Source organism: Zingiber officinale, chromosome 9B (genome assembly GCF_018446385.1).
Source record: "Zingiber officinale cultivar Zhangliang chromosome 9B, Zo_v1.1, whole genome shotgun sequence".
NCBI classification, from domain to species: Eukaryota; Viridiplantae; Streptophyta; class Magnoliopsida; order Zingiberales; family Zingiberaceae; genus Zingiber; species Zingiber officinale.
Genome location: NC_056003.1, coordinates 6109122 through 6125416, shown reverse-complemented (window position 1 = coordinate 6125416; position 16295 = coordinate 6109122). Strand labels below are relative to the sequence as shown.

Here is a 16295-nt window from a genome sequence, read left to right as displayed (position 1 = left end):
TGTCGTTCTTAATAATTAGACTGAGAAGTAGATGAACTTGTGTTCTAAACTACAGTTTCTTCGACATTCGATTATAATTAAGTGGAAAGCAGACAATAGATCACGGTTTGCTGCTTATTTAATTTTCACCAGTGAGACAGTGAGAGGAATGCATTGTTTCCTTTATAATCTTTAACACCAAGCTGTAAACCATAAATCTGCAGAGTACAATAGGTTAATGGAATTATTTATGCCAATAATACAAGAAGACCAGCACTGATGGGTGACAATTTTATGCCAAGCCATTCATCACTTAGCTTTAGAAAATATTTTTGTCCTTTATAATTTTATATGATCGTTGAATATCATAGAAAAAAAAAATATTGTCAGTTGGGTGTTTGCGTAACAGATAGAGAGTATTGTAGCAGTGTACTCTGATTGATGGTTCAGGAGTGTCGATGGCAGAGCCTCCCCTCGATCGGAGATGCATGACATATGGATTCAGAGCACTTGCATGGATCATGCATGTTTGGGTCTCTTTGAGCAATGCTATGAATTGCAGCCAACTATCCGGCCAACTTTTACTTCAGAGGCCTGAGAAGTTGGTTCTAAATCTTGATGAGACCAGTCCCTTCACTTCATCGGCTTTACCTGGAAATGCTCCAGGAAATGCAGGACAGTGAAAATGGACTTCAGGATCCATTCTACTTCAATACCTTAAATCCACAGAGACCACAATCCTATGGATCACTGGTTGTGTTGGTAGATTTGTGCTGAATAAGGTACAATAATAATAAACTCGAATTCTTATAATTGAAGTATCAAGTCAGAGGTGTAGTTTTTAGGTGGCTCAACTGAATTTTAGGTTTGCACAAACTAAATCAAATGCCAAGTGGAGGATCTTATGGATTTTTTTGTGCCCAATTAACACTTAATTGCAATTATTATTTTACAATGTAAAATCAAAACGTGTTGGATAAGTATTTTCTAGCATTATCTTTAAATAAAAAATGTAGCATTTTTTTAGGATCTTATATCACACGCGAGCAGATTGGGCTCGTCCGTTGGGAGATATTTCAGCCGGGAACGCATTCGAATCGGCGTTTTTTTCTCTCACTCTCAAAAAAGAAAAAGAAATATCTCATAAATATCTTTCCTTGTTCAATTTTGCTTTTATATAATTTCCGAAAAGAAGGCGCCTTAAAGTTACCGAGACGGGGCGCGCAACGGAGGGAGACACGGAGGTGAGAATCACCGGGTCAACTGGCGTGCACCGCGGTAAGGGTGTGTCGCGCTTGCACTCCTCGCCCTCGCTGTGTCGTATTCCAGTGACCTTTCCCAATCTGTATATAAAGCCCATGTAAACCCCCTTCTCTTCGCCGAGTTCTGGCGCTCCACCACTCTTCCTACTATTCTTCTTGTGCTTCAATTCGCCTTGGCCGAGATATCTCATATTCCGAATCCTCTCGCGATCCCTAATCCTCCTTCCGCTAGCGACCCCGTTTCTTCCTCGATTCTTGTGAGTTCTCGGTGGCGGAAGAAGCGATGATGGCCAGAAACCCGGAGGAGCAGGACATTGAGAGGTTGCTGGAGGAGATTCCCCGTATCCGTCATCTCGACGCCTACGATGGCGGATACGAGGTCGATTTTCGTATCTGGGACGAGATTCTGAACGGTATCTGCTATAGCAGCGTGCCGCCGGGGCACGAGGGGGCTTCTTGCTCGGATTGGTCGTCCTCGTCGTCGAGGTCGGGGCCGGACAGCCCCTCCCTGACAGAATGGGCTCGGAAGCCTGCGGGCTTTGCCGCGATGGTGGAGAAGACCCGTTTGGTCGAGAACCTTCGCAATGTCCGTCTCGGCGCCGATCAGAATGGTTCGGTTTTGCCTCCGACGTCGGCGCTTAATAGTCGCCCGATCGGTTCTTTCCAGTTCCAGGATAATAATCGTCCTGCGGATCGAGGATGTGAGGCATTCTTCCACCCTTTTGGATGGGATTCGCTGATGAATGCAGATGGGAACTCGTCTCTCACACAATTCCAGCGGCATTATCCTGGCGCGGCGAACTTGGTGGATCCGTTGCTCAGGAAGTCCTCATATGGAGCTGCAGATTTGGACACTGGTCGACAAATGAATCCTCACTATTGGGGAAACCATTCTGGAAATTTTGCTTCCTTCCCTAATAAACCTTATCCGATCTCTGATGTGTTGCTACAATCAGAGATGACTAGAGTAGATCCAAACTGGGATAATGCATCAGATGGCTTAAACTTGCCTATTCGTGCTGGACATCAACCAGTGAGAATGGCAAGGAACACGTCTGATGCTAGTTTTGCACGGGAAATGGGGCTTCATTGCACAAAAAACCAAAGGAATGCTCAGGGAACCTCTGTAAAGCGTGTAGCTCCTTTTATCAAATATGAAAATTTGATGGGTGTCAAAGGACACCTATACTTACTCGCAAAGGACCAGCATGGCTGCCGGTACTTGCAGCAGATGCTTGATGAAGGGAAGCATCAGGTTGATACGATTTTTAATGGGGTTATCAATAGCACGGTGGAGCTCATGGTCGATCCTTTCGGAAATTATCTCATGCAGAAATTGCTGGGGAAATGCAACGAAGAACAGCTGATGGCGATCCTACTCATGCTTAACAAAAATCCTGCTAATGTTGTTGGAATCTCCCTGAATATTCATGGGTGAGTAGTAACCTTCTCATTTCCTCTCTTTATAAAGTGCTCTTTAGCGTTTATGCTCAGGACTGTGAATTTAGTATTGACTTATTCTGCCAATCATTTAAAGTTTTGTGACGTTGCCCTCTCATGAAACTATTTGGATGTATTTCTCAGGACAAGGGCAGTACAGAAGTTGATAGATACTGTGAAAACTAAGCACCACATTTCATTGGTTACATCAGCTCTAAGACCTGGGTTTGTAAATCTTGTGAAGGATTTAAATGGAAGCCATGTTCTTCAACGTTGCTTGGAAACTTTTACAACTGAAGACAATAAGGTAGTGAGTTTCTAGTTTAGGAAAAAATTTCTCTGTGAATGAAATTTTTATCCTTGTAATTATACTTCTAGATGGCCCTCTTTCATAATTTGTCAATCGGTTCTTAATTACTTAAACCTTTGACTTTTTTTTTTAAATGCTGATCACCCTTCAATACCATTGTTAACTCGAATTATTTGGTGAAAATTATAAACAAGGACTCTAGATGCTCGATTTAATACATTTTCATCAACTATTCTTCTCTTAGATTCATTTATCACACCCTTCAAAGCCTAGAATGCCAGAATATGAATTCCTATTCTTCTGTTTTGATTGTTAGCTAATTAGAAATATCTTTCCATACAGTTGTAACTGAATTTCAGTGCATCTTAGAATGTAAAATCGGGACTTATATGGTTGTTTGGGTACCCTTTTAAAATTTTTATCAATATTGGACATAATATGTACTGGAATCTCTAATATTAACCCTAGCACCATGTGAAGTTTTACATTTTGTAATCCAGGTCTTGTGACCGTATCTTTCCGGATTTAAGCACAGGAATTTTCTTCTAGACAAAATACAGTTTGTGTCCATTCAATAGGCTATGGCACAACCCTACCTCTTACGCCCTTTTTTTTTTTACTTTAGATGAAGACCTCTTGTACTGTGAATGTTCAAAAAATACCACTTCATTGTTGCCCATAGAAGGTACTTATCTGGCCTATGCACGAGTATTAAAACTACTAGAATATTGTACATTCACTGATTCACAGTTGTATAATGAACTAACTAACTTCTGTGGTTAAGTTTTAACCATATATATATATATATTGTTTGATTGAAAATATTGGCATGTCTCAGTTGAAATTCTGGTATCTTTCTAACTGACTCTAGTTTGGTTATGAAGAATGTGCCCATTATATATGCTTGTGTACCTTCTACTTCTATGTTTTATTTCATTTTTTATGAGCTTTAGTTAGCCGATTAGTTCTTTGTGATTCATTAAATTCTTGAGTCTTTCTGTATACAGTTTATTTTTGATGCTGCTGCCATGTATTGTGTTGACATTGCTACTCATCGACATGGTTGCTGTGTGTTACAAAAATGCATACGTAATTTTACTGGAGAATACCAAGAAAAGTTGGTTGCAGTAGTTGCTACTAATGGCAATAAACTTGCTCAAGATCCCTATGGGTAAATATTTCACTCTTAAATTACAACTTCTATGCTGCAGGACTGTATATTTATCATTCCTAGACTCTTTTTCTCAGAGCCTGAGGCACTGAGCTGCTCTTTAGCTCTTCATCCTCCAATTGACATGGCAGTTTGATAGGTTTAGTGTATATGATAGATTGCTTGTGTTAGCTGTATTAGGAAGGTTTCTTTTAGCATGTACATGACATGCCAACCCACACAAAATGTTTGAAATTTAACTCCTTGTGTTATCCTTAGTGTGTTAAATTGTTGATTTTTTAACATAACTAAGGAAGATATGTAGCCATAATATGCTTGCTAAAATGTAAGTCTTTCCTAAAGTTCCTGAAGAACAGGGTCCAAACTTGAAGTGGCTGTCTTTTATAATTTTATTTTATGCTGATCTGTTCAGACTGTTCTGCATAGGTCCTGAGGTGGGAAATGCCACTTTGGAGACAAGGCAAATCGTTTTCCTGTGTGTTATGGATCTTCTATGTCATGCTTTCAGTAATGATTTTATCTGCTGCCTCTCGTAGAATCTTAATTTCCTAGTTATCGAACCACTTCATTTTAGTCAGTCAGATTTTGTAGGCCTTCAGGTTGGACATTTGCCACATATTCTTAATATCACACTAATTGATATTCTTTTCTGACTGCTGCATTTACATTGTCCTTGTTTCTAGTTCCCCTAATCTGGATCAACTTTGGTCGAGTTTATAATTTACTATTCAGCTATCTCAGATTGATGCTCAACTTTGGACTGTGGTATTTAGCAGAAGTAGGTTTTGATTATATTGAAACTCTTGTATCATTATTTTTTATAATTTATTTAATCTTGTGCATTAGAATTTATCTCAACTCATCCTTCTAAGTAACGTGTTTCTTTTTTCATTTATTTACTCTCTCTGTCCTACTTTTACCCTAGTTGCCTTTGCTTGCCTTTTTCCAAATATTATTGTGAGGTAAGTAAGCTTTAGCTTCGATACTGAATCATTATATTTATGCTCTCTCTTCTATTTCAGTAACTATGTTGTCCAAGCAGTGCTCGAATTGGAGAAGCCTTTTGCAATTGCAATCTTGGCATCTCAATTTCAGGGGAGATATGTCGAACTATCCACCCAAAAATTCAGCAGTAATGTGGTGGAAAGGTGCTTCTTGTACTTTGGCAAAGATTTTCCAGCCACCATCATAGATGAATTACTTTCAGTCCCACACTTTGACCAATTATTGCAACACCCTTACGCAAACTATCCCATCCAACGAGCCCTTGAATATTCCAAGGTACTCGTTAGCAATTTCCCTTACGAAATGGGACTTTGAAATGTAGCAGTTACTATCCTCTTCTCTTTACTAATAACCTATTTCCAACACAGGGCCAATCTCATGCTGCACTAGAGAAAGCCATTCGTCCTTATGCACCAACTCTGAGAACCAACCCTTACTGCAGGCAGATCTACTCAAAACTAGTGTCCAAAAAGTGATGTGCGTTTGGAGTTGGATCTGGAGTTATGTTGTAATGTTAGGTACCTTTTTCTATTTATGAAGATCTATAACTGTGAGAATAAGTTTAATGTCTAGCAATGCGCTTGACTGGACGTCAGCGGGAGTTTTATCTTGTTCTCGTGATAGTTTGTTGCCTAGTTCAGCTTGCAGATTTTGTTGTACAAGCAGGTTTAATATCTTGTTTTTCAGATTTCAAGACAGTTATCTTTGTTATGAATAGAGAATAAGCTTTAACAATAAGTAGGTTTAAGACCTTGTTTCTTTTGATGTTTATTTGTTTAAGAAAATAGAAAATGTAAGTTACTGGCGATCCAGGAAAACCACGAATGTAATTATGCCTTTCTAAGCTGGAGGCATAAATTACGAGACTCTACTTGGCGTTTGCTGTGGCCAATAAGGGACGGGTAATTGATCACATCCGAAATCATATTCTTCGTTATTCCTTGACCGCTAGTTTCGATATGCCATGGGCCCACCGCCACGGCAGCTCCATTCCCACCGCGATAATTAAATTGTAATTTAAAAAAAAAAGAAAAAGAAAAAAAATGATTGAGGACACGCCTCGTCTTAATGTGGTTATAAAGGAGCCTCTCCAGAGATCCGGAAATAGTCTGCCAGAAGAAGTGAGAAGCTACCGGAGACGCGTCCGGCTAGGGTAAGCAGGGCTTGTCTAACATTTGTACGCTACTCTGTTCTGTAATGCAAGCCCCTTTCCCTGCTCTCGTTTTACGGGAATTTTTTTTGCTCCTTCGAGATCTTTTTTTTTTCCTCTCTTTCTGCCGTTCAAGACTTGTTTGCCGTATGAATCTTGATGTCAACGTGCTGATGACGGCTTTGGTTTCGATTTTCTTGTCTAGATTTGTGGCGAAGAGATGCAGGCGTTCTGTTGGGGAGCGAGAGGTCGGATCGAAAGGTTTGACCTGGGAATAGAGTGATGAAGCGAAGTTCGGATTGGAGCATATATGAGGTATCTTATCGTAGTAAAACTGCGCAACAAAACTGTTACTCCTTTTTATTTCCTCGATGTTTAGTTGATTCGACTATTCTTTATTTCGGGGAAAATCAAGGTATGACCGCGGCGATATATAGAGAACCGATGCCCATCTATGCCTAATGTGTGTTATCAGTCTGCTGAAAGACAAAGCGAGTACTGAGAGAGATTTATAAGTGCTGAATGACAGGATTGGCCAATACGTAAGAGTTAAAGATCTTAGGTTGCTTCACTGTGAATATTTTTTTGAGGATGGGCAGGTCGGATATTTGGTATTCTCCAAACATAGGGAGTCAGGAACAAATGTCTCCGAACTTCTTTTTTTCTTGCATTTTTCTGTGAAATATCTCTTGCAACTATAGCTATGGGAGCCGGATCCATTCCTGTGTGATGGTTCTCCACTCTTCTGCAAAGCAGTTCTGTGGCTGAGAACTTAGATTTCGTTAAAAAGTCAATTAAGAATCTTTGGTAGTTCATAATTGCAATAACCAAAATTGTTACAATCATGATGACAATTTTTGAGCTTCTTATTTTCTGATTTGATACGCTACTTGTCATGCTTGGATACCGGGATGTCCTCTTGTTGTTTCTGAGATAAAGAGTATTTCTTATTTACCCCCACCATGTAATCGCTTGCTTACACAAGTTTAAATAGGCTTCAGATCCACACTGATAAGTTGACAACATGCTCCAACGGTTGAGAACTTCAGAACATTTATGGTAGTTCCTTTTCTTTCTAGTCTAAAAAGATCATACACATTCATACAAACATCTATACCTCCTAGACAATAAATTAGACAAAACTAGCATATTAGCAATGTACAGGTAGCCTGCAGTTCAGAGAGTACTCACAAGGGAGGATTCTCACTTCTAATATTCAAAAAAGTGCATTCCTAGTCGGGTGGTGGCCATTAGGTCACCTAATTTGAGATCAAACCACTGCTTGAATGTGTGTAATACCCCAATATATTTTAGTATCTATCTCTTTGAGCAACCATTGGAGATCAAACAAGAGGGTAGAAGATTCTTGGATGCCCTACCAACCGGAGAGAGAGGAAGATGAGAGATTCACCTCATCGCAGCTTCTTATATAATAGAAGAATGAGTTCTTGCTGGGATCGCCGATAATGAAGGCATACTAAACAAAAGGTCTTGCAGAGACTCGTACTAAAGTCCCACACATGTCTCCTACTCTTCGTAATATAACAAATGAATAAAAAAAAAGGACAGCCCGGTGCACGAAGCTCCCGCCACGCGGGGTCCCGAGGAAGGATCCATTGTACGCAGCCTTACCTTGCTTTTTGCAAGAGGCTGTTTACAGGATTCGAACTCGTGACCTTTTGGTCACATGGCAACAACTTTACCGTTGCGCCAAGGCTCCCCTTCAAAGCTTATTTAAAGTAACTATGTTGGAACCTATGATTTAATTGTTTAGTACCTGAACTATTTAAAGTTTATGCTTTTGGCCTTTTTCATCTTTCTCATTTTGAAAAAAGATTTTTTCTTACACTCTCTATTGCATAATCTTTAGAAACATGAGAAATCATTAGGTCACTCCCACCATTGACTTCTATATCTAATTTCAAAAACCTTTAGTAGTTCAAGGGTGAGAAGATTGATCAATTTTCTTTTGCAGCTTGAAGAAGATGCTAGGAATGATTTTGACACGGAAGGTGATCATATAGTGTCTATCCAAGGATGTGAAATTTTATGCAAGCACAAGAAATCAGAACATGAAACGTATTTCAAGAAGAGCAAATATGGTAAGTTTGGTCTAAAACTATTAGTTAGAGAAATAGACAAGAATCTTGATCAATGTCCAAGACTTCTATAAATTTTTGACACAATTCCTTATGCATATGAGAATGTATTTTCAAGAGCATTTGGCTGGGGCATATTTCAAAAAAAAAAAAAAACTATGTTAATCTTTGTCTAAAATTGCTTTGCAGAAAGTGGCGAAATTCAACAAATGTCAAATCTTATACAGTGAGAAAAAAAACACATTGAGATGGTATGGACATATTAAAAGATGACAAATATATTATATAACAAAAAGAGTTTAATCGGAGGTGCAAAGTGGGAGGTGTATAGGTAGACCAATGGAAATATCAGTCAACACATTAAAAATGGTTTAATTAATTTGAATATTGCTAGTAATATGGTTTTAGATAGAATGCGATGGAGGAGTAAGATTCATGTAATCTACTCCAAATACTTCAGATCAACACAACAACTTGACGACAATGACAGTGAGAATGTCTTATGCATTTGATAATATATTTTTGTTGGTAGAATGATCCATCCCCCTTTTGCATTCTCACATATTGGAGTCCAATAGCTTTCTGAAGTATCCCATTATTTTATAGTGATCATTGGCCATTGATATATAAACGGATTCCATTGTAGGACCGGAAACCTATCCGATCAGCGCGGAGGCTGCAATTTCTTATATAGTGATGACTTCTGCTTTTGATAATGTAATCCCTCTGGAAAATGTTCACAGCTCTGTAGCAAAAAATTTCAATTTGCATGACTGGCCTGAGATGGATAATTTTGCTGATGTTGAAAGAATGTTCAGGTAATTGAAAATATTGTTATTTTGTTAGCTGCACTTTTCTTTAGTCCTACTTGATCCATTTATAACACCGCAAACAATTTTTTGCTTTCATCGGAGAGAGCATGATTCATCATTTGGGCAAAGACATGTAAAGTGTATTGACGAGGTATCACAGGTGCCATTCTCATCTGATATGGTTGATGGTTCAGTGCTTGGTTATCTGAATGATATCTTGGAAGAAAATTATTCGAACAGCAGCTATTTTCCTGAATTTGGTCCATCGGTAATTTATGATATTTTGGAACTTACATTGAGTTATGATCTGTATTCCTATCCTGATCATTTGTTCATTTTATAGAAACAAAATGGCAGTCAATACTCGTCAAAAGATGATGTAATACAAAGATGTAATGATCAGAAGATTCCAACTCCTTTTCAGTGGCTCGCAGATGATTTTTTTTTCTTTAGGACCCCTTCTAGTAGTTATATGCCCAATTTCAATTCTGATGCCAAAATGGATTACAGCCTTCCTGCAGATTTCATGCCCAAAGAACAATTGACACCATCAAGTAACAAGTTCAAGAATAATGCTAATTCTACAACTCCATATGAACATCTTGCAGTTCATGTCTTGGGGCATCAGGAATCAACACTCCCTTCAGCCTTGCTGCCAGATATCAGAATGGAAAAGCTACCTGAAACGCAGTCATATTATTCAGAGCATACAGAGGACTCCCATCATGATACACAGACTACTAAAGCTGTAGCTGAAAAGTATGATAAACTGGAAGATAGTTTAGCTAGTAGAGTTTTAAAGGCACTCAATAATGTTCTGGTTTCTAGGTTCAATTCCAAAGTAACTCAGGGGAGCTGTTTAGTTGCAGCTATGTCTTCACATGATGTCTCTGAAGAAGCATTGGGTTTTCGGCAGCTTTGGAATGCTATGATTCAGGTATTAATTTCAGTTGGTTGGAGTTTTGAGTGAGTGATCAAATTGGTACAAATAACTCATGTGCCAACTTGTCACTCAGCATAGTTGAACTTGACTCTGCATGGATGTTAACTGAGTAGCTGTAACATTAGCACTTTTATTTCTTTTCACAGTTGAATGTTACAACTAAGTTGTGCATTAGAGACGGGCTATATCGTTTAGCAGAGAGTGCAGCACAAAGCAATATCTGCAGTGGGCACAATGAGAGTTTTGCTACAAGAGAGATGGATGCAGTAGCTATAAACAAGTATGGTTACTTTCTTGATTCCGCCTAAAATCCTTTAAATCCTGTCTAGCTTTGCAGATCTGACCATGAAATATTAAATGATCTAAATGCTTAATAAACCTCTGCTCAGATGAATACATGTTTTCCACGGAAATTTGATCCCAGCTGAGTGTTGCGAATTTGAATTACAATTGTTGAGAGACCCATTTTCCCATCAGACTTGGAAAATTTGCCCATAACTTTTGCCTTCTAATCTGGATATAAAATAACTAAATCTTATGTGACCAATGTCTCAATCGGTTGAATTCAGCTCTACAGAAAAAACAACATGCCTAATATCATGTCTTTTGTTTTCTTTCACTAATGCTATGTTTACTTCTAGGAGAGAAGGTAGAAGAGAAATGAAGAAGTTTTAAATGAAGAGAAATTATAGAAATGAATTATTTTATTCAATTTCACTCTATTTCATTCTTCTTATTTACTTGGATGAAGTCAAAAGGAAACAAATAATATATATACTTGGTGTTTATTAGATGTTTAAATTTTGTTGCGCTCCATTTTCTTCCTGATTTGCTTAAAGATAAATCCCTCCTACTTTCATCCAACTAAGCACAGCAAATTATATTAGTGGTTAGAACTTGCTTTAATGAGGGTACTACCTCGAACATTAGCTGCAAGGATGAATTTTATGCTGCTGGCAGAGAGAGCTCTCTACTAATTCCTTCGCTGTGGTTGTTCAAGCAGGTGCAAAAAGATAATTACTGAAAATGAAAGAAATTCAACGGATCAATCTGTAGCTCACTTGCTCTTTCAGGAGCCTTTGCCATTCATCAGCAGTGGTTGCTTTTAAAGCTGTTGCAGTTATTGCAAGTTGCTTTTAAAGTTGTTACTTTTAAACTTGATTCTCCAGTTATTGTAAGTTACATAAATTTCTACCTTGCCATCCTTAAGGTAGTATACATGCTTGTTTCATACATACGAGAAAAGGAACAAGATAAATAAAAGTTTTTGGCAATTATTGTTCTCTCTTTCATGAACCCTATTATATCTTGCCCTGTGGACATTTATGTTGATATGATACTCTCTTATCATCTGTTGGTTGTACAGAAACCTTGTTTGCACCTGAAAGAAAAATTATTAGCCAAATGATTTGATTACTTGCGATGAGATTATAATAAAATATAAACTGAAGGCTACACCTACAATGAAGTGCCAGAAACATTAACTAGAATCAAGCATATGCAAACCTCAATTTGCTCAGTCCGAAATCTGATATGCATTGTTAAAAAGTTGAAGCCAAAAGACACAGTCCGGGTCCAGTTACATTAAGTCAAGACATGATACTCAACAAAAATTAGCTCGTTTTTGCTAATCGCTCCCAATTATTCCGTAGCAATAGCATAAACAAACCAAATATTCACAATGAAGTTCATTTTTATGACAAAAAAACTATCTTTTTAAAAAAAAAAAAAATTGTTCAAAGCTTTTGTAAAGGTGGTCTGTTTATCTTCATGATTTGGGCAAAAAGTTTCTATATGGACAACATCGAACCAATAGAATTGAAATTGCTGATGCTTATTGATTTATAAAAGATCAAATAAAAATATATTTTAGTTTTAATTTCAATTTGTTATCTATTTCATAAATTCTAAATTTATTAATTCTTATTTTATTTTCAAAATTAATTCTAAAATTTACTTGTAAATTACTTTTCTCACCCGTCTGAAAGCCCACCCCCTCTCTCTCTCTTATTAAATGCCCTTTTAACCCCTCTTTCTTTAAATAACAAGTTATTTTTTTTCTAATTTTATTTACTTCTTTATTTTTTTTTTCAATTTTATTTACTTCTTTAGTTTTATTTTTTTAATAAATTTTGTTTATTATTTTTTCATCAATTTTTTTTATTTTTTATCCATATTTTACTTTTAAATTTTTTATAAATAATAACCCCTAAAATTTACTATTAAAAAAAAAAAGATTACAAGAGATCTAATCCTTTATTCCAATATCACCTGTCCCTGTTCCCACTGGTTGCCTCAGCTCACCGTCGGTGGCACCATCGGTGGCCCTCGGTCGCCGTCTCAATTAAAATTATATCCTAGGGGGAAGGTGAACGTAGTGGGGTCGCATCGATGCAATTAGCGTCGAAATTTGGCCGAATCTGAGCAGACTTTCCTTCACCGTCGATCTGAGTCTCTGCTCAAATTCGGCCAAATTCCGATGTCGATCGTGTCAATGATGATCCCCCTCGGTTTACCTTCCTCCTAGGATATAGTTCTGGTCTGGGCGACGACTAGGAGGCGACGAATGGAACACGGGGAGAGAGAAAATTGGGGACATAGGATCCGATTTCATATTATAAATGTAAAAATAATATGATATTTTTGTCGAAAAAATACTTAATAAAAAAATATAAAAACAAAAATAAATAGAATAAAAAATAATATAAAGGTAAATAATATGATGGAGCTAGAAGAGAGGGTGTGACATGTGAAAATCTATAACTAAACAATAAATAAAATATTACAAATATATAATAAAAAATTATTTAAAAAGAATAAAATTGATAAAAACTGATTAAAAAATAAAACTGTTAAAAAAAATTTGATAAAAACTGATTAAAAAGAAATAAAAATTTGTAAAAAAAAAACGTGGACACTTAATAAGGGGGGTATAAAGGTAAAAAAAAAAAAAAAAAAAAAAAAATGGGTGGGGCCGGGAGGTGAGGGTGTCGGGGACTCGGGGACGGAGGGGGGGAAGCAGGTCTCAATTTACTTTAACATTAAAGTAAATTTATTTATTTAACATTAAATTTATTACGTGTAAAATTACATAAAACTGCAGAAACCCTAGAGAATAAGCACTGAGCTATTCGAGTCGGAGGCCAACAAAAGTTCATATCGGAGCCATCGTCCCATCGACGACGGGGAAGCAGATATGGGGAGCCGCCTGGGGCGACGGGTGATCCACTTCGCCAACCTGCCCATTAAGCTTATCCTGCCGCCGCCGCCCTTCGACTACATTCGCGAGGTCGCCCTCAAGACCATCCCCTCCGCCTCCAAGATCGAGATCCGCCGCGTCCTCGAGTCCCTCTACGGCTTCGACGTCGCCCAGGTACGCACGCTCAACATGGAGGGGAAGAAGATCAAGCGCGGCCCTTTCCTGGCCGCCAAGCCCGACTACAAGAAGGCCTACGTCACCCTCCGTTCCCCTCTCTCCCTCTCCAGTGATCTCTTCCCCGTCAAGGTCATCCTCGAAGAAAAGGAGCGCGTCGCCGCCGCTGCCAAGGCCGCCGCCGCACGATCCTCCGTCGTCGAGGGGGAAGACGGCCGGGGCGAGAGCAAGCACTGGCTAGGCGAGCGCCGCCGCAAGGATTACAAGGATGCTTCATTGAAGGGATACTATGGCAAGCGTGCTGATGTTGCTCGAACCCGTAGCGTGGGCGGTTACCATCATCGCAGTGGAGGCAGAGAAAGGGTAAAGAAGGAGAAGGAGGAGAGGAAGTTCCCGTGGAGTGGCATGAATTTGTCAGGGAAGAGGTAGTCTTCTTTTGGCCAAATAAGCAATGAAGTCTGCATCTTTTTCGAATTACCCTGTTGGATTTGTACTGATAAAACATCTTTTTTTGAATTGCCATGTTGGATATGCAAGAGTTAGTTCTTGTTGAACTCTAATAATTTCTCCTTAGGGAGATTGCTTTAGATGATAGTTATGTATCTTGTGGTCTCTTGTTGATGGTGTTGACTTATGAACTACATCGTCTACATGTTGGATTGATAGTTGATTTAATTCAAGTTTTAGAATTTCATTTTCTTTCTCTTTTATCTAGTTGATTCTTGGTCATTGAATGATTGTTTGTGCTCAAGTGATTAAATACGCTATAGTGATAGCCTGAGTTTTTTGATTGCTACCTCAGATGTTCAATTCTCACTTTCCTCCTAAGCTTACCTAGTTAAAGTGAAAGAATGTATGTTGGTTATGAATAAACTATTTGCATTGCATGGTTTAATAGTCAGGCATAACATCATATATACTTAAATCTAGTGTTGGCTGATTTTTAAATTGTGACATTAGTTGAAAAACATGAGGCAAGTGGAAAATTTATGGTTTAGATGGAATAGTTTGTTGCACTCTCTCTAAAAATCCTGAGATGTGATGAATAATATTATTGGAATGTGACAGGCAAAATGGCATCTGTGCTGATGATTTTCTGGTCCTTAGTTCTCTAATTTTGCTACATTTAGTCGTGCTCATCTTGTGAATCACATGATTACTGGAGATATGAAGCAATCTCCTGGGTTAATCAATCCTAATGTTTATTATAATTTGATTTATTTCCCCCTAGAAGTACGGGAAAAGCTTTGATGGTCTATTGAAATGTATTTGAGGAAAGCATATAGAAGTCTTAATTGTGCAAAATTTTGTCACAGTGTTACTTTTCACTGTGACCTCAACATGGAGGAAACTAATTGCATTATAAGGAAACTGTTGAACCTTATCATCTCTTTGCCAAGTATGTTGGCATATGAGCAGATTCTGCCATATTTTTGATGGTAAGTGGGCATGATTCAAGTTTTTGATTTAAAGTTTTTATTTCCATTTCCTTTTCTACAGCACGGTTCTCAAATATGTGTTTATTTATGATGAATTACTGAAGATGCACAGTGCATAATAATCATATGATTTCCTAATTGCTATACAAGTGTTAAGATTCACTATTCCTCTTGAGCATTATTAGTTATTTGAAGTACTGTAAGTTTTAGTCGATAGAGGAATGTATATTGGCTATGGACACGAGTTATGGTCTAATGTCTTGAGCTAGCGTGGTATACTGATATGTATAAATAGAACATGTTCGCTTCCTTATATATTGTGAACTTTATTAGAAGTGAAGAGTTGATGATTTAGTTAGCATTGATTACATGGTTTAAAAACCCTAATTGGACTGCTAGATTGGCCACTCAAGCAGATCGTGAAGCGAACTGTATAAAGGTGTGGTTTGTAAGTGCAGCTAAAAGAGACTTTATTTGCTTCATTTGAACCAAGTGCGATTTAACCAAAGAGCAATGGTATGCACAAGGAAAAAAATTCAATGAAAACCTCAAGGATAGACACATAAAGTCATGGCCCACCATTTCACTTTTTGTGGGGCCCATCACTTTATGTGTCTATCCTTGAGGTTTTCATTGAGTTTTTTTCCTTGTACATATCATTTTTCTTAACCAAATTGACTTAAAATCTTAAGCTACGTTATTTGTAGCTTGTAACTAATGTCAAACTTTAGATAGAGATAAACACTTCGAATATTAATGATATGAACTTGTGTACTGTTGTTGATTAATATTCATTGATATGTTTTGCATTATATGTTATGAGCTTGTAACCAAGGCGTCATGAAGGGGAGCTTGGATGTAACGGTAAAATTATTATCATGTGATCAAAAGGTCACGGCTTCGAATCTTAGAAATAGTCTTTTGTAAAAAACAGGGTAAGGTTGTATACAATGGATCTTTTCCCGGGACCTTACATGACGGGAGTTTCATGTACTGGACTGTCTTTTAATGATACTGAGCAGTTTGCTAGATAAGAGGAAGTTATTCTCTAGATAAGAGGAAGTTATTCTCTAATGGAAGGAACTCTAACAAATTGAAATTTATAATTCTGAATATCAATTCAGCTATACTTGTGGGAGTCAAAATACCCTTATCATAGTTTTGATATATGTTTGTTTATTTGATTTGTGTTTTTATTTCCTAGCCATCTTTCTTCGTATTCAAATAAAATACTAAAACACAGTATTTTTTTAAAAAAAATAATAGGAAATATCAGTATCAAATATTTTTCTAATTCCAAAAATATACACTA

At 37.6% G+C, this 16295-nt stretch overlaps 3 protein-coding genes across 6 annotated transcripts; all 3 read left to right on the top strand.

Moving 5' to 3' along the window:
- The first annotated feature begins 1363 nt into the window (after window positions 1-1363).
- Window positions 1364-5881, top strand: LOC122024554 (putative pumilio homolog 8, chloroplastic). Its single transcript, XM_042583211.1, has 5 exons — window positions 1364-2675; window positions 2826-2988; window positions 3999-4162; window positions 5185-5443; window positions 5536-5881. The coding sequence occupies exons 1-5, from the start codon at window positions 1525-1527 to the stop codon at window positions 5641-5643; spliced, it is 1845 nt and encodes a 614-aa protein (XP_042439145.1). The 5' UTR covers window positions 1364-1524; the 3' UTR covers window positions 5644-5881.
- A 337-nt stretch (window positions 5882-6218) lies between these two features.
- Window positions 6219-11491, top strand: LOC122024617. 4 transcript variants are annotated; one of them, XM_042583274.1, is made up of 10 exons: window positions 6219-6320; window positions 6523-6632; window positions 8293-8419; window positions 9063-9234; window positions 9331-9496; window positions 9572-9620; window positions 9750-9987; window positions 10057-10165; window positions 10318-10451; window positions 11175-11491. In XM_042583274.1, the coding sequence occupies exons 2-10, from the start codon at window positions 6600-6602 to the stop codon at window positions 11278-11280; spliced, it is 1134 nt and encodes a 377-aa protein (XP_042439208.1). In that variant the 5' UTR covers window positions 6219-6320; window positions 6523-6599; the 3' UTR covers window positions 11281-11491. The 4 variants fall into 4 exon arrangements, with proteins under 4 accessions (XP_042439208.1, XP_042439207.1, XP_042439206.1 ...); XM_042583273.1 differs by having other exon boundaries at window positions 9750-10165; XM_042583272.1 differs by having other exon boundaries at window positions 9572-9987.
- A 1786-nt stretch (window positions 11492-13277) lies between these two features.
- On the top strand, window positions 13278-14247 carry LOC122023875. The gene has a single exon (XM_042582281.1). The coding sequence runs from the start codon at window positions 13368-13370 to the stop codon at window positions 13971-13973; it is 606 nt and encodes a 201-aa protein (XP_042438215.1). The 5' UTR covers window positions 13278-13367; the 3' UTR covers window positions 13974-14247.
- Window positions 14248-16295: the final 2048 nt, after the last annotated feature.

What these genes read in the sequence shown, in the direction of transcription:
- LOC122023875 (XM_042582281.1), top strand. Translation starts at nt 13,368, where the DNA reads ATGGGGAGCCGCCTGGGGCGACGGGTGATCCACTTCGCCAACCTGCCC.
- LOC122024554 (XM_042583211.1), top strand. Translation starts at nt 1,525, where the DNA reads ATGATGGCCAGAAACCCGGAGGAGCAGGACATTGAGAGGTTGCTGGAG. An exon ending in CTTGCTCAAGATCCCTATGG is followed by an intron (nt 4,163 to 5,184) that starts GTAAATATTTCA and finishes CTTCTATTTCAG; the next exon opens with TAACTATGTTGTCCAAGCAG. An exon ending in GAGCCCTTGAATATTCCAAG is followed by an intron (nt 5,444 to 5,535) that starts GTACTCGTTAGC and finishes TTTCCAACACAG; the next exon opens with GGCCAATCTCATGCTGCACT.
- LOC122024617 (XM_042583271.1), top strand. Translation starts at nt 6,600, where the DNA reads ATGAAGCGAAGTTCGGATTGGAGCATATATGAG. An exon ending in CGGATTGGAGCATATATGAG is followed by an intron (nt 6,633 to 8,292) that starts GTATCTTATCGT and finishes TTTCTTTTGCAG; the next exon opens with CTTGAAGAAGATGCTAGGAA. An exon ending in TTTGGAATGCTATGATTCAG is followed by an intron (nt 10,166 to 10,317) that starts GTATTAATTTCA and finishes TTCTTTTCACAG; the next exon opens with TTGAATGTTACAACTAAGTT.